This window comes from Sorex araneus, chromosome 4, assembly GCF_027595985.1.
Source record: "Sorex araneus isolate mSorAra2 chromosome 4, mSorAra2.pri, whole genome shotgun sequence".
Taxonomy (NCBI): Eukaryota; Metazoa; Chordata; class Mammalia; order Eulipotyphla; family Soricidae; genus Sorex; species Sorex araneus.
Genome location: NC_073305.1, coordinates 197,023,045 through 197,049,482, shown reverse-complemented (window position 1 = coordinate 197,049,482; position 26,438 = coordinate 197,023,045). Strand labels below are relative to the sequence as shown.

General features: G+C 60.0%; 1 protein-coding gene across 11 annotated transcripts in view; it reads right to left on the bottom strand.

Moving 5' to 3' along the window:
• CUX1 (cut like homeobox 1) overlaps nucleotides 1–26,438 on the bottom strand; it is a 209,315-nt gene that overhangs the window by 143,292 nt on the left and 39,585 nt on the right. For all 11 annotated transcript variants that reach the window (XM_055136481.1, XM_055136482.1, XM_055136485.1 and 8 more), the window contains exon 2: nucleotides 11,597–11,707. In XM_055136481.1, coding sequence (XP_054992456.1) covers nucleotides 11,597–11,707 — 111 coding nt within the window. The remainder of the gene's footprint in view (nucleotides 1–11,596; nucleotides 11,708–26,438) is intronic.

Genomic DNA, 26,438 nt, shown 5'->3' with positions numbered 1-26,438 from the left:
CCAGCCGGAACTAAAGCCGGGGAGGTCCAGACCCAGACTAAGGTGCAGGGCTGGCGTGTCGGGACACCGCGCAGTCTCAGGGCTCAGAGGTGGGCGGGGAGGCCCAGGTAAGCCTTCCCCACCCAGCGTTTAACAAGCCGCGCGACACTGTCTGGTCTTTCAAGGTTTGCCATCAAGCCTGGAACTCAGCAGCATGAAATGCCCTCAGCACCAATGTGCCCGAAGCCTCGGGCCAGGTCATTAAAGAACCCAGGTCTTTCCGCGTCATCTGCTGCCTAGTGACATCGTGAAGGCTTCACCGCCCGCTGCGCTCCCCCCGAGACGTGAAGCAGACGGCGCTCAGAGTGCCGAGGCCGAGGGGCCTCATCCGCCCTCCCCACCACTGCCCGCGCGGGTGAGCATTTGCCTGAGCAAATGCACTCAGAGTCCAGTGGGATACTCACTTTCTTTTCTTCTGTTTTTTTCTTTCTAAAAGAATTTGCTTGCAGGACAGAAACCAAAATGCTGGATAATTCTTCTATTTCTGTCTTTTAGATTCTCCAGGAATAGGAGGAAAGATTAACAAAGGTGCCTGGACTCTAAGCAGGGTCCCCAAGAAGGCACCCCAGGGTTGTGACAAAGCTCTGGGGCGGGGCTGAGCCCGGCCACGCCCCCACCCGGCCCAGTCTGTGTGGGTCTGAGGCCCCAGGGCCCCTCCCCGGGCCAGTCAGGGGCCAAGACAACAGGCAGGCGCTGCCCTGCGGCTGCTGCCATGGAAACAAGGTGCAACTGGCCCTGGGCCCCAAGTCAGACAGGCCACCTCTAGCACCTCGCAGGAGACGGCGCTGCCCCTCCTGCTCTGGGGGAGGTGGGCCTGTGGGTGGCAGGGGCGGAGGCCTTGGCTACACTGCTTCAGGACATTTCCCACCCCAGCCCGAGGGTCAGTCACCAGGCTGGGGAGCCTGAGACGCTCCTGCCGACATTCGTGCTCTCCTCCAGGCTCACCCCAAGGCCCAGGGACCGGCTGTACAGACCCGTGGACACTCGGGGACAGTAGTAGGAACCTTGATGTCCGGCCAGGCTGGGGGGGCTGCTGATGGGAGCAGCAGTGGGGCCAAACCCACTCACAGAATGTGCTGGAAAACAAAGATTTTGGACAAGAAACAGAGCAGCAGCCCCCAGAGGCTGTGGGTGGGGGAAAGGCTGGTGCAGAGAGGAAGGACACGGGGCTCACTGACACAGCCACCAACCCCGGAGCTCTCAGAAGGCCACGTGGGCCCGAGGGAGCTGGCCTCACTGAGCCACAGGACAGGGACACACAGGACAGGGTGCTCCTGAGCCCGGCTCAATTATCCACCCCTCTCTCTCCCTGCTGCTCCGGCTGGAGGGGGGAGGGTCTCCTTGTCGACACGGGGTCTGCGGGGTCCATGAGATTCCACGCGCGGGTGAGTGGCAGCTGCCTGGCCTCTGCTGTCAGACTGGGAGGGCCAGCAGCAGGTGCTCCGTGTCCAAAGCTCGGCTCACGCAGCGGCTGGGCACATGCACCCCCGCCCCAAGCAGCCTCCCGAACGCCTCCCCCTCCAGGCAGGCAGCCGCCCAGGGCCCACGGCCCACGCTCCCACCAGGGCACCCCAGGACACACTGGCACCCTCCCCACCACCCAGGGCGCAGACAGCTGGATAAGCCTCGTCTGGCCGGCACTGGGCGGGCAATCTGGCCCCGATGTGAGGAAGGGCCCTGGGCGGGCCACACGGGCACCTTCCCGCCACCCCCGGGGCCCTCCCCGCACAGCTCTCTCTGGGGGCCTTTCTACGCCTGTCCCCCACCCCCACGGCCCACATGGTGTGAGCAGATAGTTCTTCGGGGCCTGGGGCCCAGCGGCCTCTCCGTGGTCCGCCCTGCCCCAGCCCACCCGCCTTGGGTCTCCCCATGCACCCCTCCGAGGAGGCATTTGGGACACACCTCTAAAAGCAAGTCCCAGGGCCGAGGGGGGGTAGGAGGGGAGAGGCAGCACAGCGCCTCGCCCGCCAAGGCGGGCACAGGAGGTAGGGCGCCTGTGAGGGCAACAGTAAGCCTCCCTGGCCAGCAGGCGGCAAGGCCACAGCCTCCCTCCAGCCCCACCCACCGGGACAAATTCATCCTATTTGCCCAGGAAAGCTGACGCTGCTCCCTGAATCCCACCTTCCTACGCAGTCACTTCCTCCGAGACCCCGGGCCCCTCCTCACTGCCCCCTCCCCTCCTTCCCACCCTATCCCCAGCCTCTCCCCCTCCCCTTCCCTCACTGCCCACCCCACCCCCACTCCGCTCGCCTCAGCTGCTGCCCCTGACCTCGCTCTGCATCCAAGCCCACAGCGTATTTCCTGTGTGGCCAGGACCTGGGAAGGGGGCCCCTCCCGAGGGCCGTGACTTGGGGAGGGGCTGGCTGAGGGCCGATTCCCAGGGGCCAGCCTGCCCGGCCACAGCGCCCCAGCCCTGCACCAGGGTTTCGCCTCTGCTCCTAGAAACCCGGCAAACCCAGCTGTACTTTGGCCAGAAGTGACTAGAAACAAACCCAAAAGTTTATTTTGGAAAGGAGTTAACAATAAAAGTTGGACAGCATCTTTGGGGCGATAAACACCTCCTTTTCCCTTTCTTCAAGCTTCTGGCACCTTCCCCTGGTGGAAACATTTTCCGGGACACAACCGCAGGCCTTGCACAGACGCCCACCGAGCGTGCGCGGCCGGAGCAGGAGGCGGCGCCCGACGCACCCAAGGTGATTCTCGAACACCATTCCCGGAGCAGGAGAGGCGGGAGCCGCGCCGGAGAGGCACCTTTCAAGAGAACGAAACGAGTCTCTGACAGGGGCTGTCAGAGCAATACGAGCAGATTTCTTGGTCTCGGATCCAGAAATAGCAATATCATAAAAATAAGGCGCTGTAAGGATTAGCTATGCCTTTAAAATAAACACCAGGGAAACAGGAGTAACTTTCCCTCCCTCCCCACAATCTTTTCAAAGTAATGGTCCAAAGTTTTCCTGACTTTGGTCTAAAAGACACATAGGAGTATTTTACAATCTCTGGTGAAAGATCAGAAAGGGTTGGAGAGAGAATTACAGTGGGGCAAGACACCCATCTGAGAGCCTGCCAGGAGTGACCCCTGAGCAGCTGAGCCAGGAGGAAGCCCTGAGCACTGCTGGATGTGGCCCCCAAACCAAAAATATTAAAGAAAATAAATGAACATTTGAAAGGCTCAAAGGTAAGCTGCAAGGAGCACTGTAGCACTGTCATAGCACTGTCGTCCTGCTGTTCATCGATTTGCTCAAGTGGACACCAGGAACATCTCCATTGTGAGACTTGTTGTTACTGTTTTTGGCATATCGAATATGCCACGGGGAGCTTGCCGGGCTCTGCTGTGCGGGTGGGATACTCCAGATAGCTTGCTGGGCTCTCCGAGAGGGACAGAGGAATCGAACCCGGGTCGGCTGCGTGCAAGGCAAACGCCCTACCCGCTGTGCTATCACTCCGGTTATTAAGCTGCAAGTATGTAAACTAAACCTCAACATTTCTATTTTTGTTCAGACACCAGCATTGGCAACAAATGAAGATATTCATCCTCACTTTATAACTAAAATACTTGACTGCATTGAGGAATTTTTTTAAATACTGAAAACAGCAATGATTTCTGTATCACACCAAAAAAATAAACTAACAGAAATTGTATCAAAATTAATGTCTTACTATCAGGGTAATTCTACCAGTTTTAAATTTTTAAGGAAATAAAAACTATCACGAAAACCCATGACAATGATAATGTGGGAATATGGATTTAATATTATTTGCTGATGATCCGAAAAGAACAATTCCAACTGCTCTTTTAAAATCCAATTTTTTTCTAAAGGAAAATGTCCACAAAAGCATAAATACTAACAAAGGCTGTTTTTTTCTTTAAAGCCCCTCAGAACCCCTGAAATAATGGCTGCCAACTAAAACACCTACTATGGATTTAGTAATGGGTTACGCAAACATAAATTACAAGGCCAGACGTTTTAAAAGGAAAAAAAGGTGATTTATTGACGTGCTGGAGACACGGCAGGAGAGAAGCACCGTGTCAATGTTCCATATATTCCTCAACATTGCAGATGTGTTCATGCAAAAAGAATTTTTAAATAGGAATGACTCCCAGCTCTTCTGGTTCAAACGTATCAGTTCACTTACTTAAAAAGGGGTTACGATGGGACTCATTTCCCACACTCACAATCAAGAAAACTCATATAACCAAACATTTCATCATTCCAAGTACAAGTGGATTAGAACAGGGAGGGGGGAGGAATAGAAATATTTCTCTTATCTCAGAGTGGCAACAAGAGTTAAGCCCCCAGTTCTGGTTTTGATTGGCCCAACCAGCCCCCGTTGGTTTTCTTTTTCTTTAGTCTTTTTTTTTTTAGTCAATTTTACTTTTTTTCCACTACCACTGTTGGAAGTAGTAGGATTCCCCCCCCCCTTTCATTCTGGCAAAATAGTAATTGAATATATAAGAAATGCTTTTCACGAGTGGTTTGCCTATTACCAAAAACAAGTACAAATATCCCTGTCCTTAATTTCTAAAGGACAAGTAATTACCACCCCTCTTGGGAGAGGTCATGGGAATGACCCTGGGGACAGACCCCCCTGAACACATGCCAACAGAAAAGGAAGCTTCATTTTTTTCCCAGGGGGCCAATGGCTGGCAGCTTCAAAAGCCCATGGAAGTGCGGCAAAGCCAGCATCAAAAATGAGCCGGGCAAACACATCTGGTCGGGATGGCTCGCTCAGAACACACGGGCCGGCCTGGACTGTTCGAGGCTGATTCACGAGTGCTCGTACGCATGCACACTCTTGCGCGCACACACACAACACTCTCTCTCTCTCTCTCTCTCTCTCTCTGTCTCACACACACACAGAGGCTCTCTCTCTCTCTCTCTCTCTCTCTCTCTCTGTCTCTCTCTCTCACACACACACACACACACACACAGAGGCTCTCTCTCCCTCTCTCTCTCTAACACACACACTCTCATACACATTCTCTCATACATGCTCACACATACACACTCTCACACATTCACACACATACTCACATACACTCTCACACACTCACACTCCAACACACAAGACGGGCTCCTGGCACTTGGAGTATGTGAACACACCTGACCCCAGGGAACGAGGCTGAGACCAAGCCCCATATTTCAGACAAACCAAACAGACGATAGACAGTAATGGCTCTAAGCTACTGATGACCTGGGCCAAAAATGAAGAAGCACTTAATCTTATGAAGGAGACTGCGGAGGGGGAGGCCCGCGGCCGACCTTTTGCCTGATCTTAATCACAGCCACCTATGATAACAGTGGGGGTACGCTCCCGCCGGACTGCAAGGATTAGTACAGTCCTGAACCCTTAAGAAAGAACCAGCACCAGGGCTGAGTGTATCGTTCTCCTGGGTCCTCAGTCAGACACGATGAAATTCACCTAAGAGTAGATCTAAAACAATTCCATCAAAAACACTAAACCCTTCCTCAGGTCCCTCCAAATTAATGTACGAACTCAATGACACTCCAATGAAACTCAAAGGATTTTAAAGATGGACCTGAACAAATGATTGATTTGGGGCTGGGGGCCACAACCAGCGGTGCTCAGGGATCACTCCTGGAAGGCACTGGGCCCATAGGGGTGTCGGGACCGAACCCAGGCCAGCCCCACGCAAGGCCAGCATCCCACCCTGTGCTATCGCTGCAGCCTAGACGTGACTCTCATGATGCACAGTGCAAAGAAGTGGAGACACAGTGAGGACAGGGTCCCCAGCCATGCATCCACATGTGTAACAATCACGGTAATAACACGGAACCATCCCCCAGAGGCGTGCAAGGGCATGAGAATGACCTGCTGAGGGACGGCCAGGAAATCAGGTCTAGAGTGACAGGGACACACGGGTGCCTCCCCCACAAGACACAACACAGGCCCCCATGAAGCCAACACCCACACATACACGGCGACCGTCTCCATGGCATCGGCGCAGAGAGTTTCTGAAAGGAGCTACGGAAACGCCAGTGACCTGAAAGGCCGAGTCAGATTCACCTGCACGAAAACAAAATGCTCCTGAGGGACCGAGGGTCCCACGAGCACTGAGCACTGGGGTCAGAGGGGCTGCTGAGCAGTCAGGCCTTGGCAAAAGGACCCAGACTTGGAAGCTCCCAATTTCCTCCAATTTCCAGCACAGTCCTCAGGGAAAGGGACAGAGGGAGGAGCATTAGATGGGAGTGAACGGGGCGACAATCTGAGGGCCATAACACAGACTGCTGGGCAGGAGCAGGGGTGGTATCCCACCTGGCAGGGCAGGGGGGGGGGACACAGTCACACACCCCAGAGTCATCCCCCGGGATGAGGACAATGGCACGGATGAGAGCCCACCACGAAAACGCCCCTGGTCTCATCACAGCACGCGCGGCACACTCACGGTGGGCCGGAGGGGCAGTGGCAGGGCGGCCGGCAACACCACGTGGCGTGGCGGGACAGTGCTGAGGCAGCCTGAGGCCCGGCCACCTGTGCCGTGAGGTGGAAGCATCCACATGGCCCTGGGTCCAACCAGCTGCAGCACTACAGAAGTGAACACGCCAAAGGCATCGACCCGCCGGCAAAAGTGAGCGGAAAGGCTGAAGGTGCCCCTCCAGGGCGCAGCAGGGAAGAGACAGGTCACAGGTGGGACTTACACCCGGGTGGGGGGGTGCACAGAGACTGCCTGGCCCAGAGCCGGCCTCCTGCCTGGAAGCTTCGCCAGCCGCCCCTGGCCGCCCCACTACACCTTCACACCTCACTGGTCTCGGCCGAACATCCCGCAGGACTTCGCGCCGGCACACAGCCCTGGGGTCAGTGCCGTGGGCGCTGGGGCGGGCTCCCTCCCAGTCCGGAGCAGGCCCCGGCCAGTCTGCCGCGTGTCCGTGGAAAGGGAGTGGGACAAGGAGGCGCCTGGGGCTGCGGCTACTGTCACTCTAGCACGCCCATGGGGGTCTCTGTGGGGACCCAAAAGAACAAGAAAGTAACCCCTGGCTTCATCCACTGGCTGAAAAATTTAATTGGTAACATTTAAAAGTTCTCATTTAATTTTTAAACTTTCTCTAGTTAAAGACTTATCGTAGCTGGACAGCGGGTGATTCTGGAATGATCAAACTCCCAAGTTGATCATACCTGGGCTCTCCAACCTTGCCAGATTCTGAGGTGGCCCTTTTAAAACCAAGTCGCCACCGCCAAAATGAGCACTGGAGCGTCCCTTCTGCAGGGGCTCTCGGCGCCCGAGGGAGGCTCCCTGAACGGCAGGCCTGTGCTCGGCGCCACACCACGAAGTTCCTCTAAACAGGCCATTATTCCGTGGTGCTGGCAGAGTCACAGAGTTGTGCAACCTCCACCACCACCTAATTCCAGAACATTCCAGCACCCCACAGAAGCCCCGAAAGCATCGCCAGGCACCCCGCCCCCCTCTCCCCTGGCAACTGCTAATCTACTTTGTGTCTCCAAGGATTTGCCCACTCTGGGCACGTCATCAAAACGGCCCCACTGTGCCAAGAGGCCACAGGGCGCCTGTCCACTCCTCCTCGGACAGCCGCTCCACACAGGCTTCCGTGTGGACGTGTGTCCACGTGGCTAGGAAGACAGGCTGGTGGGGGCTGGGGGCACTGTGGTCAGCCCCATGAGGAAGTGACAAGGACACTGTCCTTGAGGCTTCTCCCAGCAGAGGGACACCAGGCATCAACTGGACATTCGCTGTCCAGACTCCTGACTAATCCCCTTCCCGAGTCGGTGAAGACAGGCTGCAGGAGGCCACGGCACTCCTACCTGTAGGCTCGGGGACAGTGACCCCAGGGCTACTTCAGCAGTGTACTTGGCTGGGGTGGGGGGCCTCTGTCTCGCCGGTGCTCAGCCTGCACCCACCCGTCACTCACCCGAGCCCGATGCTGGCTGCCCTCCCCGGGGGCCCAGGCTTGCGGAGACGCCAAGTGTGCCCTCCTTGCGGCCGCAGTGACACTCCCCCTGGCGCCCGCAGATCCCAAGCCCCTGGCTTCAGTGCGTGTACCTTCGAGTCTAATGCGGACAGAAGCAACAAGAAATGCCTCGTGTTGACCTGAGGCGCCTGGGGTCCCCAGAAGCCACCGCTGCCCCCCACACACACAGCACAGCCGGTCAGAGCTAGAACGTACGGACACTGCCCACGCTGAGAGGCGGCAGGCCTCCATGAGTGCCCTGACCCCAGCAGCCCTCGGGTGACCATCCTGCTGGCCAGTCAGCCAGCTCCCCCGGGACCCGGCCTGGCCACCCGGGGCCGCCCAGGGCCACACCACGCCCAGGCTCCACATGCAGCCAGGCCCCGCGGTCGGGGCTGCCTGAGCAGACCGTGTCCACTTGAGCGGCAACTTTATTTTCAGTGACTCTCTTTTTCCAGACTGAGTCACTCCCTGCAGTGCTATATAAAGGCTGAGGCAGTGACTCAACGCACGCGGGCCAGGCCACACCGACACAGCCCCTCCTCCCGCCTGTGGCCTGCCCCGTCCAGGAGCAGGCCCAGGGCACGTCCGCTGGAGGGGGGGCAGGGGACTGGCCGTGTCCTGCCTGGGGGTAGGGAGACAAAGGCCGGGCACTGGCCTAGCGCTCGCCCGCCCAGCCCCACGGCCAGGAGACACCCCCCCGCCCAGCCCATTCCACCCAGCGCTCTACGCTTCCTCCCAAGCTGTACCTCCAGGCACCCCTGTCCTGGACAGCTGTTTCCAAGAACGTAAAGGTCAGGAAGAGGCTCTCGCCCCAGCACAGCAGGAAACAAGGGCAGCGGGAGATGTCCAGGCCCGCACACAGAGAAGTTTCCCCAGGGGAACCAGGAGGCGGGCCGGGCAGCGGGGGCCACCGTCCCCTCGGGCAGAGCAAGATGATGGAGCAGCAGAGCCCAGCCCAACCCTGGGGGCAGAGGGGGCGGTGACACAGGAGCAGTCGGTGGGAAACCCAAGCCTCCAGTGTGTACAGGACAACCAGGGGTCACTAGGGCGGACGTGAGAACAAGACATGCACGAGGGAGGGGCGGGGAGCCAGCTAACCCCCACCACGCTGTGGCGCTGGTGTACCCAGCACTGGAGGATGCTGAGCACTGCTTAGGAGCCCTCCCCTGCCCAATAAATGACACGGGGCAAGGTTCAAAGGGACGCCCGGTTTGAAGCACGGGAAGATGTGGTCCTCTTTTCCTAGGAAGCATCGTCTGGGGCAGATGGGACAGAGGGACGAGTGTTCAGGGCAGATGGATGGGGTCAGGGGAACCCCATGGGGCTTGATGGGGAATCGCTGATCACAGGCCATGTTCTCCTCTCCTCTCCCCGAGAAAGCAGGTCTGCCCTTGCCAGAAAGCACTGTAGCACTGTCTTCCCGTTGCTCATTGATTTGCTCAAGCGGGCACCAGTAACGTCTCCATTGAGACTTGTTGTTACTGTTTTTGGCATATCGAATACGCCACGGGGAGCTTGCTAGGCTCTACCGTGAGGGTGAGATACTCTCGGTAGCTTGCCAGGCTCTCCGAGAGGGACAGAGGAATCGAACCCAGGTCGGCTGTGTGCAAGGCAAACGCCCTACCTGCTGTGCTACAGCTCAGTGCCGGAGAGAACCAAAGCAAATAAATAGCCCGCACCCCCTGGCCGGGAGTCTGGCGCGGTCTGCACACTCGGCCTGTGTCTGTAAGCCAGTTCGGAATCGAACCAGAGTGGCGGGGGGTCAGGTTCCGGCTCAGCCAGAAGCAGCTGGAGATCCTTAGGACAAACTGATCTGAAAAGCCAACAAGAAGCCTCGCCAGGTGGGAGAGCAGGGGGAGCGCCTCTCAGTGAAACACACCAGCTGCATCTAGTGTGTCCTAGAGAGCATGTTCCAAATTAAAGACAAGTTCTGGGTTCTAGAGGCCAGGTCTGGGGGAATGCAACATGTGTTAGGTGTGTATATATGTGTATGGGGGGGGGCGGGATATACTGTGTATCTGCTGTAATACAGCTCTTACAAACCATACAAAGACAAAGCAATTCTGTGCATCAGAGCCTGTCATTAGACTTTTAATGGATAAGAATCTGGACTTCTGGAGGGTAGTTAATTTACCCCGGCACCAGCCACAACATCGCCAGAGGTAATGAACACGGCAAACAATGCCACCAACAGTCGCACTGTCTTTGGTACCCAACCACGGACAGTGAAGCACAGCAAGGAATGGGTGTTGTTATAAAACGCAATTAAAAATGCTTTTCTATGAAGATGGTAATTAAATGAAAACAATGGATGAAATTTTATTCCCAAGTAATCACAATCTCCTTCAAATTAGCTGTGACTGAGGTTAAAAGTGACAAGGCCTGGCCATCAGCCTTGTCCTGGGGGCAGAGCCACCTGTCAGGGGGCTGGTCTCTGGGCCCACCCCTCACGGCCCACCCCCGGCCTCTCCATGCTGCCCGATCCTGCCAGCCTGTCTCTGTGATACCAAGAGTCACTGCCCAGGACGCGGCAGTGTCCTGCCCGGGTCCATCTGGAGTGAGGCCTGATCCTGCAGGGGTCGGGGCCCCGGGGTCCTGGTCTGCGTCTATACCACAGGGCCCGCTCTGACGGGGTCAGGGTCTGAGGGTCCTGGTCTCCACCTATACAGATGTCTTTCCCACCCACCTGCTGAGTGTCCTTTGACAACCCCTCTCCCCAAGAACACAGTTCTAAGCAATCTTCCTCTTATACACACGCCATTTCTAGAATGTTCCAGCCACAGAAGGCGTTCTCCTTCCTTCTGGTTAAATATTTCCCTGGGCAGGAGAGTGAGACCAGCGTGAAGCGGCGGGCAGGCAGCGGCGGGAGCAGGGCCGGGCGTGGCCCAGTGCTGTGACGGGGTCAGCTGGGGAAACAAAGGCAGGCTCAGAGCAGGGGCACACAGAGGGCAGCACCCCCAGGCCGGTGTGGGGCTCTGAGACCGGGGCATTCAGGACAGCACGGCCTGAGGACTGGCTGCTGGAGGCAGGGTCTCACGGGCGCGCTAGAGACACGTGATGACTGCCACCGTCCAGCGCCTGACGTCCTGGTGGCGACCCTGGGACTGTGGCCACACCTGTGGCCATCACTGACCCGAGCCCACTCTCGGCCCAAGAGGCCGGGGGTCCAGACTGTGCTAAACGCCGCGACACTGACTCCGTCCCCAGGAACGACGGGCACCAGCCGAGGACTCCCTCACCCCATCCACGGCCCCACAGACAGGCCCGGGACCAGCCGTGGGCTGAGGGGGAGGAAGCTTCTGGAAAGAATTCCCCGTCTGCTCAGCTGGCCACCGACCTGCCTTTCCCTTGACTGTCACGCACACTCTGTGAGGGCAGGGAGGAGAGCCAAGAAGCCGGACCAGGAGGAAGCGGCCTGGCTGCCCAGTACCGGCCTCCCTCGCACAGCCATGAGGAGGGGGCGTGAGGGGACCCAGCTCAAGCACCCACGCGCCGAGGGGCAGAACCAGGGGCCTGCCTGCTCGGCGGCGGCAGTAGCCTACCCGGCCCTGTGTGCCCTGGGGCTCCGTCAGGGGCTGCGGGCCACACCGCCCTCTCTCTGCCCGGGCAGTCGGGCGCAGCCCGCTTACCTCTGGAGTGTTCTTCTTGAACTCCCGGCTCTGCTCGATGAGCCGCTTCCGAGACTGCTCGCTTTCATCCTGCCGGTTTGCCAATACTGTTGCGGTGGCATCGAGTTCCCTCTGCATGGAGACACGGAGAGGAAAGACGAGATTGTAATTGCCCGGGGGCAGGTGGCTGAGGACGGGGCGGGGGCCATGCGCACCCCACGCTGAGCTCCCAGGCTCACACCCACCTCCCCGAGACCACCCCGGGCTCACACCTATCTCCCCACTTCCCCATGACCACCCGGTGCCGCGCAGTCGGCCCAGCCTGGGGCCCCGAGCCCCACGCGGCTGCCGGAGCCTTCTGGCGGGGCTGTTTGCTCTCCTCCCTTGGGGGGGGGGGCCCGGAGGCCTCTCCAGGAAGGAATGACTTGTTTACATTCAACAAATATTTATTGTGGGCTTTGGAGAGGATAAGCAACGCCTGCCTCACCTCGGCCCATCAGGACCATAAACATTAACCAGCCACTCTCGCTTCCAGAGGGCGCTTTAACAGGCAATTCCAAGAATCACAGGCTCAGGATCTTGTAAACTTTGGAACCTGGGAGCAGCTTTCTGCTCCACCGGTTTCCCTTTCCGGACACTCTGAGGCCCCTGGGCTGACCGCGCAGTGCATCCACGCAGCCAGCCCAGCCCCGTTTCAAATAAGCCTGCGGCTGCGGGCGCGAGGAGCCTCCAGGCCGGCCCCGAGGACGCACACTGGGGCCTGCCGCTGATGGCTTCTTGGGGGCACTGACCACAGCAGAGGGGACGCAAAACCTCGGCAACAAGGGCCTCGCCACAATTGGAGCCCCCGCGCAGACCCCAGGGAGCCCACCCGCTCTCCTGTATCAGTGTGTGGGGGGTGTCTCTGAGCCACACTGGGGGCTCTGCGGGGTGTCCCTGTCAGGCGAGGTGGCAGCGTGCTGGAACCGGCAGCCGGGCACTGTCAGCCTGGACGCCGAGACCGTTTCAAACGGGAAAGAGGGAACGGTGGGATGGAGGTGGCACAGCCCCGCCCGCTCCCCCTCTTGTATTCCTGGCACGGCAGTGAATCTCGGGCAGAGCAGTCCAGGAGAACGTGGGCTGGCATTCCAGAGCAGATGCCAAAGCGCTGCCATGAAGAGGGAAACACGGCTCGATCCGACAGACCACATTTGAAACGCGGCCCAGTCGGTGCCGGCGAGGGAAAAAGAGCAGCCGCAACGCATGTGGCGCCGTGGGGCGAGAGGAGGCAAGCAGATAAGCAGAAGGCTCTGCAAACTATAAACAGTCTGCGAGGGAGGAGGGCTGCGCGTCTATATTTAAGCAGCAGGAGCAGAAGTTATAAAAGGAGACTTTGAGAAGGGGGAAAAATCCAATAGTGAAAGATGACACAGAAAAGCGAGGCCGGCGTTCCGTTCCCATCACGTGGGGCAGGTGCGACTTCAGGGGGCCTGGGGTGGGGAGGAGCCGCCCAGCCAGCAGCCTCTGCTGACCTTTGCCCAAGAGCCCAGATGGACACCCCCACCTCCCCAGCCCGTGGGAAGCTTGAGGGCAGTGAGAGAATGTGGGGGGTCGCCCTCTGCCCACTCGGCTCCCTTCATGCCCCTCGTGCCCTGACGCCTCTGAGCTGAGTGCCCGGAAGTGGGTGGTCAGGCTCAAGGCCCACAACCTCTGAGCAAGTCCCTGGAACAAAACGACCACCGGGACCTGACAGGGAGAAGGCGACTCCACAGAAACGAACTCAACAGCAACGGGCACAGGCTGGACACCAGGACACAGCGACGAGGGGACTTGGGGCGGGGGGGGGGTGGTCGGGAACTCCCCACATCTGAGCCCCCCTGTGGGAAAGGCAGTGATGGGACCCACGGGCCCACCCAGTCACGCTGCGGGCCCTGGAGGGCAGCGTGTGCAGGCACGGGCCAGAGCCCGCATGGTCTCTCCAGACACACAGACCGGACAGCTGTGTCCAGGGCGGGGGACAGGACACCCCAGACGACATGCTCCAGGTCCCGCTAATGCAGGGGAGGCGCGTGTCAGGGCCGGACACACGCTCTGCGAGGCGCTCGAGAGCACAGTGGTCTGGAGCCCGCCTCCCGGCCTGGGGCAATGGCCTGGCACAGGACACTTGACCTCATCACTCGTCCTGGGGACTCCCAAAGCAAGTGAGCGAGGTGTCAGCCAGAACAGCCGTTTCCTGCACACGGCGCTGCCGGGCCAGCCGGGGTGTGGGCACACAGGGGACAGTTGGGGTCGTTCTCCCCGGGACCTGGAGGGGAGAAGACAGGGGCACTCCACAAGGCAGAAGAGTCGGGGGCTTGGGGGAAGGGGCTTCGGGGGGCAGGTGCCTGCGTCAGAGAGGGGTTTCCCTTTCACAGAAAACATGGGTTGGTCCAGGTCAGCAGGGGGCCAAGGACAGTGACCTCTGGCCTGGGAACGCAGGGTCTGTGCATGAAGGTCACCTGTTCTGTCAGTCATAGCTACTGCCGCTGCAGGGGAGTGGGGGGACGGTGGGGGAGCAGGGGGGATGGTGGGGGAGTAAGAGGGCCTTGGGGGAGCAGGGGGGCTGCAGGGGACCATGGGGTACAAATGGGGACCACAGGGGTCCACGGGGTACGGCGGGGCGCTGCACCCTCCCTCCGGCTTGTCACCAGGAGGGATGCTTTTTCTCCACTCCGACAGCCTCACGGACAAAGATTCCTACCAAGTTTTTCTCTGTTGAACACCAGTCTTCTAGCCAAGTACTAAAGATTTATAAACACACACAAATATAAAGTAAAAAGCAGCCACATAGCTGCCTATGTGAAAGAAACTTGGTGGGGGGAATTCTCCAAATACACCCAGTCCCCTGGCAGCGTCCGTGGCCCGTGGGAGAGCTGGGCTCTCTGGGGACTGGCTGGCGGGTGTCAGGAACCGCTGGGCGACACCCCCCCCCCCCGCCCCCGGCATCAGCGCTGCTAACAGAGTCCGGGGTCGGCGCCTGGGATTCCGGACTGGCTCTGAGAGCAGGCGCAGAGGGCCCGGTGCCCTCCCTGGAGGCCGGCACCATTTCCAGCAGAAGCATCACTTGGACAGAAACCAAGCCACTCTGGCCAGGAAGCGGCGACAGGCTGAAGCGCAGCTCCTGTCTCTATCCGACTCCCCAGATCCCCACAGACCCCAAATTCCAGGCCGCCAGCAGCCCCCCGCCGAGTCCAGGCCCCACCCACGCGCTTGGCTGTGTGGTCTGCGGCCCAGACTCCACTCATCGGCTCTGGGCCAGCCCAAGGCTCTGGCAAGGCCTCTATCAGCCAGAGCCACACTGGGCACCACAGGTGCCACCAGCACGGCAGCCAGGCCGGGAGGCCCAGGGTCACAGAGACTGACCCCAGACATTAGGCCAGACAGGGAAGACTTTCTGCAAGCGCCCCCCACTGGGCCGGGCCAGCACTGTCTACAGCCAGACTGGCCCATGGCTGCAGCACAGCCCCACCAGGGCCCAGGCGGGCTCAGAGAAACCAGGCGTGTGGAGCACAGGCCTGGGGAGGGAGCTGAGGCCAGCTGGCTGTCACTGGCACAACGGCAGGGGTGCGGAGAGCAGAGGGCGGGCTCCTTCACTCCCCAGACACAGCCTGCAGTGACCAAGACATGGCGCCCGGTGCCAGGGGTGCCCTGGACACGAGGCCACTCTGCACAGTGCACCAGAGCCAAGTGGGTCCGTCCTGGGGGAGCAGGGAGGGGGCCAGGGGAGGGCAGGCGTGGGGTGGGGCGCACACTTCTCCTCGGTGCCTTCTGAGCGTGCCAGGGCAGCGGCTGCACCCCAAAAGCAAACATTTCTCTTCCCGCCTCTCCATTCCTCTGACAAGGACCCACGGGTGCCTCACCCCAGGGAGGTTCCCTAGCCGGGGGCCCCCCGGGAGGGACGGACGATCCTGCTTGTGGTGCGTGCACCGGAGGAAACCACCGAATTCCACACGTAAAGAACATTCCCACACGCCTGTGGGGCTGGAGCAGAGGACCGAGCCCGGGCCCCTGTCACCTCCACAGCTGTCAAACGAGACGCTGAATCTGCCACAGCAACCTGCTAAGCAGGTGACCCCGGGGCCCAGCGGCCAGGAGGAGGCAGGTCACCCTGCCTGCCCCTGGCCGAGTCCACGAGCCCCCGGGGCAGTGGCTAGGAGAGCAGAGGCGGGTGCTGGGGCGAGACACGCAGGTCATGGGCGGGCGCGTGCAGCTTCCCGCCCATGGAGGCGCCTGGTCCCCATGTGCATGTCACCACGGTGGTGGGGACACAGCCCTGGCTGAGACCCGGTCCGGCGTAGCACCCTGTCCAAAGGCCTCTGGAGGTGGGCCAGAGCGGTAGTGCAGTGGATAAGGTGCTGGCCTTGCACATGGCCAACCTGGGGTTGGTCCCCGGCATCCCACAGGGCCCCTCCCAGCCCTGCCAGGAGTGATCCCTGAGGGGAGAGCCAGGAGTAGCCCCAAGCACCACCTGGTGTCCCAAAAACAACAGCAACGACAAAGCCTTCAGTGGTGTCCCAGAGGGTGCAATGACCCCCCCATGCCCACCCATCACCCAGCATCGGGACACCAACTTCCGAGTGTGCCCAGAGTCAGGGTCCCCTCCTCACCCCTCAGGCCCTGCACTGTTCTCTCTCTTCCCGACTCCCCAAGCCCCACATGCTGCCAGCCCGCCCAAAAAGGCCGAGTGAGTGCCTCACCCGCAGCCAGTCCCTACGGAGGGATGCTGGCTGCACGTGCGGCCACGCCGGGCACTGCTTACCAGGGGACCCGTAACTGGGAGCAGGAAGAAAGCGCTACACACATCTGCGTCGCGTTGTGAAATGAGAGAACAAGTGTGGAAAGAGAAAGAAAGGCAAATCTGTGACAGGCTCCCACAGCACTCGGGGGGCGGGGGGGGGGGGTGCACACGGCAGGGGTCTACGACTCCAGGAACCAGGAACGGACACTCCAGGGCAGGCAGGGCACTGGCGGGGGGCAGGTAGGCGGGGTCCATCAGCACTGGCTAGGCTGGGGACAAGCGAGCACTCTGGGTCATTTCTTCCCTCCACGCCACCATCCAACCCCGGGACCAAGCCAGAGTCCCGCACAGTTCCCGTTTCCTGCTCTCCAAAGCCAGGGGCAAACGCGGCCATCTAGAAAGCCCTGTCCCCGGGGCTGCTGGGCCACCCCCGCCTGGCCAGTTCACTCAGCTCAGGCACCTGCTGAAAGCCTGGCGCCCCGGAAAGTGGGTGCTCTTGCCCTGGATCCGGGCCAGAAGTGGGTGCCGCACTGCGGGCAGTACTGATGAGTCAGATCTGCGTTTGGCCTCCCACTGGCCAACCAAAAATTCGGCCACCGCAGGCCCTAAACACCCCGCACAGCCGCCTAAAGGTCCCATCCAGTCCTCCTGCCCTTGCCCTGGGGCTGACCAGTACGTGGGATTTTTCTTTTCATTGGAGGGCGGGGTGGGGACTTGATGTTAATTCCTAGTATCGGAAATTCGACCGAACATACTCGGGACCTGCCCCGCTTAGGGCCACCTCAGAGGGTGACGCTGGGACGGACAGGAGGTGCTGGGGAGAAGGGTCGGGGTCCCGGGGCTCCCCGAGATTGGGGTCTGTTTGGAAGCTGAGATGGAACTGAAAACAAACAACACAGGCCTTTGTGACTCATTTAGCTCCGAGTACAAAGTTTTCAGACAAGCCCTTTTGTGAATTCCTCGGAATTGAGAGATTTCAATAGACTCGAGATTTTGCTTCTTGTTGTTTTTCACCCGTTGGAAACCCACCATGCAAAGACAGTGCCAGCTGCACCCCAGAAGCGCCGTGCTACATATAATACTTGCCAGACTCTCGTTTGAACAGCAAGACGTGAGAGACGGCGTCTGGGGCGCATAATGAAACACAGGCGGATCAGACGCCCCGAGCAAATGCACTCAGAGTGGGGTGTGTGCCCGGGCCGGCCCGGGATCAGGCGGGGCGGCAGGTCCCAGCTCCGCTGCACCGGGCGGCTACTTGGCTGTGTGGTTCCCGGTGAGGCCGCGGGCTTGGGCAGCTCCTCCCGAGGATTCCTGCCTCACTGCACAACAACCGCCTGGAGGAGGGCTTCACGCCCCTTTCTCCCGGAGCCCCCAGGGCCCCTGGACGTCCCAAGAGGCATTCTCCCAGCCATGTGACCTGCTTATGCATTTGCGGGAGTGCTCTGGCTCCCCCACCTCATTCCTGAGCTGCAGAGGGGCCCTGGCTGGGTGGGCCCCTTCTCTCCCACTCCGTGTTCCCCGAGGAAACCGCCTGCACCTTCCCTGGCTGGACCTGCACTGCAAGGCAGGAGGGGCTGACCCCTGACCTCTGACTGGGGGCGCCGGGGAGAGACAGGGCAGGCCCCAGAGTGACCCCAGGGACAGGATACCCCACTGCTGGCCTTTCCCCTTCTCTCTACATCTACATCCACTAGGACACAATTTTTAAAACCAAGTGGGGACTTGTTTTGGGGTCACCAGGCAGCATGCTCAGGGGTCACTCCTGGCCGCACCCTGAAGGCCACGCAGGGCTGGACACTGACCAGGAGCCCTCCTGTGTGCGGAGCACGTGCTCAGCCCCTTAGGGCATCTCTCCGCCTTGGTTCTAAGATCTCAACCCACACCTGAAGGCTGACCTGGGCGTTTGGGCTGAAACACACATTGCCCTGCCCGGCTGCGAAGAACGGCCTTGCAGCTCTGGCCTCAGGATGGGAAACGATGTTGGGGGACAACCAGGGCTCCACCCACCCAAGCTGTAAGGACCGACCTGTAGCCCCCAGCCCACACACAGGGGTTCGGGAAGTTGCACAGGACCCAACCAACCACCAACACGAGAAATTCCACTCAGGGCCAGGGAGAGCAGGCGGGGGAGCCCAGCACGCGGAGGCGGGGCGCTGCTCTGTCGCGCTGACACCTACCAGCCACCCTGCGGGGAGGGGCACGGCCGGCCCGGCTCTCAGAAAGCCTTTTTTTTAAAAATTCCATTTCTTGGTCACAGTGGCGGCTCGCTCCATCCGGAGTGGCAGACGCTGATGGCCAGTGCGGTGCACATTTGACAGAGCAGGAAGGGGCCCCCTCTCTGCCCCAGTCAGCCAGGACGGGACTGGGCCGGCTCAGACCCTGGCCTGGGCAAGTCGTCCTGCACAAGGGGCGCTCCTGGCTGCGACCCTGCTGCCACCTCCTCCTGGCCCTGACTCGGGGGCTAAGACATGGCCTCCACAGACCGCACAGACGGGGGGCAGGCATCTCAATCTCAAAATTAATCATGCCACTGCCAAAATAACTCTGATCTCATCTACACTGGCAAACATTCCCGCCCCCCCCCCAAAGTATTTGTTTCAGAAATAAGCCTTTAATTTGACTATTTTAGGTGCCAAGCGTGCTGTCTGTTGAAAATATTTATTTCTATTGTTTGGCAGGAATCAATTTGCTAGGGCACCAGCCTCGCTGGCAAAGTTTTCCTTCCGCTTCTCTGGGAAAACGCTTGGCGGCAAAACCGCTACATCCCCGGAGCCTGCTCGGGGACGGCCCCCGCCACACACGGCTGCTGGCACAGGCGGGCTGGGAAGCAGCCTGGCCGCCCCGAGCACACGCCTGGACGCCTGCTCTGCACACAGCCCACCTGGGTTCATCCCTGGCATCCATGTGGCCCCAGGGCTCCGCCAGGGTGATCCCTGCACACAGAGCCAAGAGTCAGCCCCGAGTACCGCCAGGACCGGCCTAAAAACACAAAGAACCAAGAGTCAACTGGACTTCAGTGCCCACATCGATGCTGACCCGACCCCAGAGTGGGCAGCACCTCTGTTCGGGGGCACCGGGGACAGCCGTGGAGCAGGAGGGCACCCCGGAATGTGGACCCCTCCTGGCTGTGGGGGCTGGGTTTGCTCATCGGTAACATCTACCACCTGCACAGGTTTGCAGGCCGGGAAGGGAAATACGTGACCGAAGAAACAAGAGTCTTCCCAGAGGGGAAAGTCGCGGGGAAATGGAAGTTGTCTCTGCAAGGAGAAAGTTCTCTCCAACTTCCGCCCCCTCCCTCTCACACGGGGAGCGAGAGGGGGCGAGGGGCGGTCAGGGAACGAGAGCCCTCCCAGGCACAGGTGAAGTGCTAATAACTCCATTTGGAAACTGTCAGGTTCGGATTTTTTAAGTCACAGCTGTGCTCGCACTCCACATCGAGCTGTAGCGGCCTTCTCTTCGCACATTTTAATTAGCACATAAAAACTCCAAAAAGCTCTCCACATGTTTTTTGTCTGAATTTCTAAGTGAAAGTTCAAAGCTGCCCTGAGGTTCCCAGGGAAAAGCAAACCAGTAACCGGCACCTCTCAAGCAGGTGGTGCGGGCGCCTCAGAACGACCCAGGTCACGCCCACGGCCTCGGCCCCTGCGCCAGCTGGGCTGTGAGTCCCTGTTCACTTGGGGCTCGAGGTGCCCACCCCGGCCACTAGCTGAGCACCCCGCTCGCCAGGAGGCCCCACAGAGAGATCCCCACAGCCACCCAGAATCCGGCACACCCTGGGCACCCAGATGGCGCTGGGGACGTCCCTGCATTCCAGCCCTCGAGGGAGCCAGACCCACACAGTAGCAGAGAGTCAGCAGGAGGAGACGGGGCTGGCAAACACAGCAACCAAGGGCGATGCCACACGGGCACCCCTATGACAGTGCCCCCCACCCTCTTCGGCCAGTTTCCATTCCATGGTCCCCCGGGCTCCTAGAGTGTGGGGGAGAGGGGAGGGTGGGAGGAGGCGTTCTTGAGGCCGAACATTAACAACATGGACAGCACGCCCCAGCCCTGCTCTAAGCTATCCCCAGTGCGGGTGCTGGGGCCACACCCAGCAGTGCACAGGGGGCTGTACTGGGTGCCAGGGATTAAACCCAGGCCGCAGCCTAGGAAGCAGCTCTGGCCAGAGGTCGGGGCACCCACCTGGGCTCTCTCTGCCGACATCATCTGCCCCAGGCCTGAAGCCGCGGCAACGGTGTGGAACAGAGGAGCCGCCTTCTAGAACACTGAAGAGAGAACCACGCCAAGAAGATCCGAGGGAGACTGCCACGGACCCGGCCGGGTCATCAAGCTCCGCCATCACCAGCGTGTTCATGCCCCGACCCCACTCGCCAGCTGTGGGAAGCACGCCATGCGCTCGCTTCAGCGACTCCGGCGGAAGCTCCCCAAGGCCAGCCAGGGTGTCCCCAGCCTTGCCCCCTCCCTGCATCCCACTCAGGAAACGGGCACATGTCCGGAGAGAAATGGTTCTGCACACGTGGCAGCTGGGGGACACCGGGACCAGGGTCTGCGCCCAAGGACGCTCTGCAGAGGCTCCCAGTGCCCAGAGCCGCCGGGCGCGGAGGACACTCTGTGTCCTCAGGGAAGACGGTCCCCAGGAAAAGCAAGACGTGGCGGGAGGGTGGGCTGTGGGTCTGACTCGCCCTGCACAATCCTGTCGCTGGCTAAGGGAGCAGACCCAGCCTCGGGTCCATGAAAGCATGAGCGGGACCCCTGCCCCTAAAGGACCCCAGTGATGATGACCTGCTGGACAGATCCCACGGGGGACCGACCGGGTGAATCCCGGGGGCCACGATTTCAGCCGTAGGATTTGCCCCTTCCATGACAAGGTCCCCTGGGGCGTGGCACGGCCTGCAGAGACACTTCCCCGGGCTCCATTAGCGGGGACGCATGGTGTGGTCAGGAAAACAGGTGTGTGTGTGGGGGGGGGGTTCCAATGGGAAGGGAAGGTTCGGACCTGACTGGGCAGCGGTCAGCTCTCTAGGCTGCGCTCCCTTAGACAGCCGGCCTGGCAGTCACCCCGGGTGGGGAGAAGGGCTTGGAGGCGGCGGCCAGCACGCAGCCTGCAGGAGAGCGGCAGCAGGAACGGCCCCACGGAACCCTGAGCCGGGAGCAGACTGGGAAACGGGCGCAGCTCTGCCCGCACGGGGTACCCAGGCCCGCCAGCGGGGCCCGTCAGGCCTGACTGAGGGAATAAACATGGGAGCGAGTGGCAGCCGGAACATGGAATTTCCTTGTTTTTATTAGTTTAAGGCTCTTAAAGAGCAACTCTGACACTGGGGAAAACTTTTCAAATATGTACTACTTGCAGCTTAGATCCAGTTACCTCTCACATGTTTCCAATCAGCCCGCTTGCCAGCGCCGCTAGTTATCACGGGGTGGCGGGGACGGGCTTCCCTCCCGTCGGCTCGGCCGCCCTCCCCGCCCCGGCCGCCGGGGCCCTACTCGGCCAGCTGCTCGGGGGCCGGGGCGGGAGGGGGCCGGGGGCGCACGGAGCTTTCACAGCTTCAATCCTGCAGTGACAGCTGGTGAAGGGCTTTCATTCCCCTCGACAGAGACCACCACGAACAGGCCGGGCCACTGAGGCGAGCGTAGGACGAGTCCCCCGAAGCACACACCCCGCCGAGCCATCCGGGTCCCCATTGGGGATGACTAGGGCCGAACCTCCGCACACTCAGGGCTCTGGCGGGCCGCTGTGCGACCCTGTGTGTCACTCACTCTGAAGCGGGTCTCTGACCCAGTGTGACCATCAGCTAACCCAAGAAAACCCAACTGGTCCCACAAATTATTATTTTTTTTTGAGGGGACACATCTGGCAGTGCTCAGGGCTTCCCCTGGCTCTGCACTCAGGGATCATCCTGGCAGTGCCAGGGGGACCATACGGGGTGTCAGGGATCGAGCCAGACCAGCCCTGCATAAGGCAAGGGCGACAACCCTACACTCTCTCCAGCCCCTGACCCCCCAGACCGTGAGTGGAGATTCCGATGCACTCTCGCTGTGAACCACACACAGCCCAAGGGGCCACACGGTCCCGGCATCAGACCTGGCTGTCCGGCGAGCAAAGCTGGAGTATGCTGGGGACAGAGCACGTGGAGGGGCCTCAGAGCCTCCTGACAACCAAGGAAGCCCACCTGGCTGTCCCAGGCGTGGGGCAGACGTGAACTCTGGGTGCTGCTGAAAGAGGGTATCCTTCCTGGCCAGCGGTGCTGTGCAGGTGACCACGCGTCCCTCTGGTCTCCTGATGGCCTGTGCAGGGGCTAGTAGCCCTGCAGGGCTGTCGGGCACCCTCTCCCCCGTCCCCTCACAAACCAAGCGCTTGGAACGGCAGGGACAGGCTCCAGATTTCCAGCATAAACATTTATTTTTAATTGAGCTTTTTTTCCCCCCCATTTGAAACCTGTTAATTCCATGACTGAGAATTCATCAAGCTTCAGACTGGAATTAATTTTAGCAACTGCCTTATACAAAAATATTAGTGGCTGTGGTTGTGTGACCGGCCTCCCTTCACACACTGTCATTGAGAAGTCTGCGCCTCCGCCTGCTCCCCACGAGGAGCGGCTGGGGGGGGCGGGGGGGCTCCCCAGCACCTGCCCACGGCCCCTGCGTGGGGAGAGGCCCCGTGCCAGGGTCTCTGCGCCCTCCCCAGCATTCACGACTGCAAACTGGGAGTCGGGGCTGCCAAACACCGGTCAGCTCTGCGCTTAGCTTTCTCTCGATGGCCCCGAGGTCATCGTCACGGCCCCTTCCACTGTCCCCATTCTCACCAAAATCGAGACCACCATGGCCACTGCTCTACTGAGCCTTAAAAGTTGGCCTCTGTGAGAGCCCAGACTTCAAGTCGCGCGTCACAGCAGGAGGCCACCGGAGGCACCCACACCCCAGGGGTCTACGTGTCAGCTCCTACCCCAGACTCTCCAAGGACGCGAGGTTCTGCCTGCCTCACCCGTCCCGTGATGGGTCAGCCCCCAGCAAGCCCCGACACCTCCTGCATGGGCTTAGGCGCCCTGTCCAGGGGAGCGTGTCCCATCCTGGCGTCGTCAACCCCATGCCTCTAAAACCATGACTCCTGGCCACTCGGGTCATCTTCGAGTGGCCAGCACCTGGGTGGGCTCAGTCCTCAAGGGCCCCCGATCCCCGCAGGCCCATCTCCAGACTAAGACCCCACCACACCGTTCCTGGAACGCCCAGCACCACGGGGCCTGGAGGCCGTCCTGGGCTCCTTCTGGTCCCAGCAGCCCGGCCCAGCCCTCGGGGTGGCCAGGCCAGGGCGGGACAGGCTTCAGAAGCCCGGCTCCAGTCCAACTATCCCACCAGGCAGGGTCTCCGTGTCCCGGGGGTCCTTCAGGAGACACCCGCCAACCATACCAAAGGGTTCCAAGCAGCCACGGCTGACGGCGGAGCCGAGACTGCAGCGCTCGTCCCCAGCGCTCGTGAGCCCCAGCAGCACCGCGGCTCAGCGGCCGGAGGCCATTCGCGCCGTGGCTCACGGCTTCCCGCGCAGAGGCAGCGCTCCTGGGCCTGGGGGTGCCCGCCGGAACCCACACCCCCACACGAGCATCGCCTGCCCACCCCCAACAGCTCTGAGGTGGCCAGTAAGGGGCTAGGAGCAGAGTCTTGCCAACTTATTTACAGCATCGCCAGAGCCGCGCGGAGCCTAACTGGAATATATATTTCACACAGTACCAAAACTTTTAAATATCCACAAGAAGATTTCATTTTTATAGGCAATAAACATTAAATCTAAAGGACTGGAACATAAAAAGTGTTTTAATACCATATAAATCACCTTTCCCTAGACAGACTAAATCTCCGAAGGTTTTAAGGACTGCAATATAAATTTTTATGGCAAATTATCTACATAGAAATTATCTGCATGAGATGCACTTTCACTTCTCATTTGCATAGTGCTGACAATCTTCTCCATCACAAGAGCTGATCCGCTGTAGGGATCCACCAGAAGAGTCACGCAGCCCAGGGCAGGTGTCCCTAACATCCCCCTGCCTCCCTCCTCCTCCTCTACCTGCTGCCTGTGGTCCCGAGACTTACCCATACCCTGCACCGCCCCCCCAGTGGAGGGAACCCCCAGGCCAGTCCCCATCTGCCTCCCGACCACTCCCACCGGCCAGCTCAGGCCCACGAGGCCCCAGGTGTTTGAACTTCTCTGGTGTCTGCCTTCGAGGTTGAAATTCACTAAGAATCTTGAGGAGCAGAAGTCACAGTTGTACTCTCAGAGGGAGAATATGACAGTGTCATCAATAATCATTTTATTTTACTAGTGAGTTACCAAAGTTACAGCCCAGCTTGCACATACAGGGAGTCTCAAATTGCTCTTTCCCGTGCGGGGAGTTATTTTTCTAGTTGTAGAACACGGAGAGGGAGCAAACACGCCTGTTCTCAGCCCAACAATTAACAATCCCAGCAGCCATCCACAGGCGGAGAGTGAGGAGGGCATCTTCAATGGCCTCCCTCCCTACACGCTTCAGCCACACAGCGAACACTCAAGTGCAGTCTTTGGCGCTGGCTCCCGTGCAGGCCAGGTTCAAACACTGAACAACAGCTCGCCTTCACGGTCTTGCAGGATCCAATGAAGAGACAGTAGATCATGCACTTCAAAACTGCACCAAAGTAAGAAGTATTTCCGTAAAGGGGCACCAATCTTTCTGCTGGGCTGGTTCGGGGGTCACACCCAGCAGTGCTTAGGGCTTACTTCTAGCAGTGCTTGGGGGACCGTTAAATGGTGCCGGGGATCAACCAGGGGCCGGGGAGGTACAAGGGCACTGGGACAGGCGGCTGGAGGTGCTGCTTCACAAGTGAGAACGGGGTCATTTTCTCTCCAGATTACAAGGACACTTGGTGCCAGCCGACAACAGCTTGTACGATCGGACTTAAACGTGCTCAAGCCCGGCACCACACCACCAAGCGGTAGGCCTAAGGGAACAGAGCCGGGCTGGGCAGGGCGCTGGCCCAGGTTCAATCCCCACAGTATCGCTGGCCTTAAAGGCCCAGCACCGCCGGCCAGCGCTGGCGGGAAACATGAGACAGGAAGGTCTTTCCTGCGCTCGGGTTGAGTCGGGGTCCTGCGTCAGGCACAGGAAGAAGCAGCTCCAGGCACTGAGCCCCCCACAGTACTCGCATGCCCCACCTCCACCGAGCTGACTGGTGGGACAAAGGGAGAGTGGGAACCAGGACCTCCATCCATGGTGCTTCGGGTCTGCCAGGAAGCAGGCGTAGCAGCCAGGAGCACTGAAAATGGGGCCCAGCAACCCGCACTATGGCAGGAGAGGTTGGGTGGGCCGGGAGGGGGGCGGGCTGGGAGCCTCAACACACCCAACAGCTCCCAAAAGGCCGGTGGCTCCCCATGTCTTTGAAGTTGGAAAAATATAAAGGATAAACACACACACACACACACACACACACACACACACACACACACACACACACACACACACACACACACACACACACACACACACACACACACACACACACACACACACACACACCCTGGAATCCCTGCCCACTCCCACCTGGCCAGCACCTTCTCCCTCCTCACGTGTCCCCTCAGAGGGTCTCAATTGTGAGCAGCCTGCTCAGTGACCACATACCAAGTCAGAAGGGAAAACCCTACACAGGCGTAAGCCAAGTCCGACTCCCCTCCTGAGTCCCCAAGATCCCATTCCTTCATGCGGGGTAACCGGGGACTTGGGGGCCAGGTAGAGCCGGGACAACACTCCAAGCTGGATGGCCCAATGCGGCAGGCAGAGAGTGTGAGAATAAGGTTCAGGCGTTGTGGGGAGCTGGGTTCCAAGCATCGCCACCCCCCACCAACCAGTGGGCATTTCGCTGCAACCCCATGAACCCGGGAATGCTGGGGACAGAGAGACGGCAGGCTCTCCAGACACAGAGGAGAGGGAAGGGGACTCTGGCCGATACTGTGGCACTCCAGCCCCTTGTGGATCTCGGTCCGGGGCTTCAGGACATCTGAGGACTCCCTGGCGCCCTGGTCACGCCGTCCCTCTGGCCGCACCTTCCCTCTGCACTGCCACCGCGGGGCACAAGGACAGGATG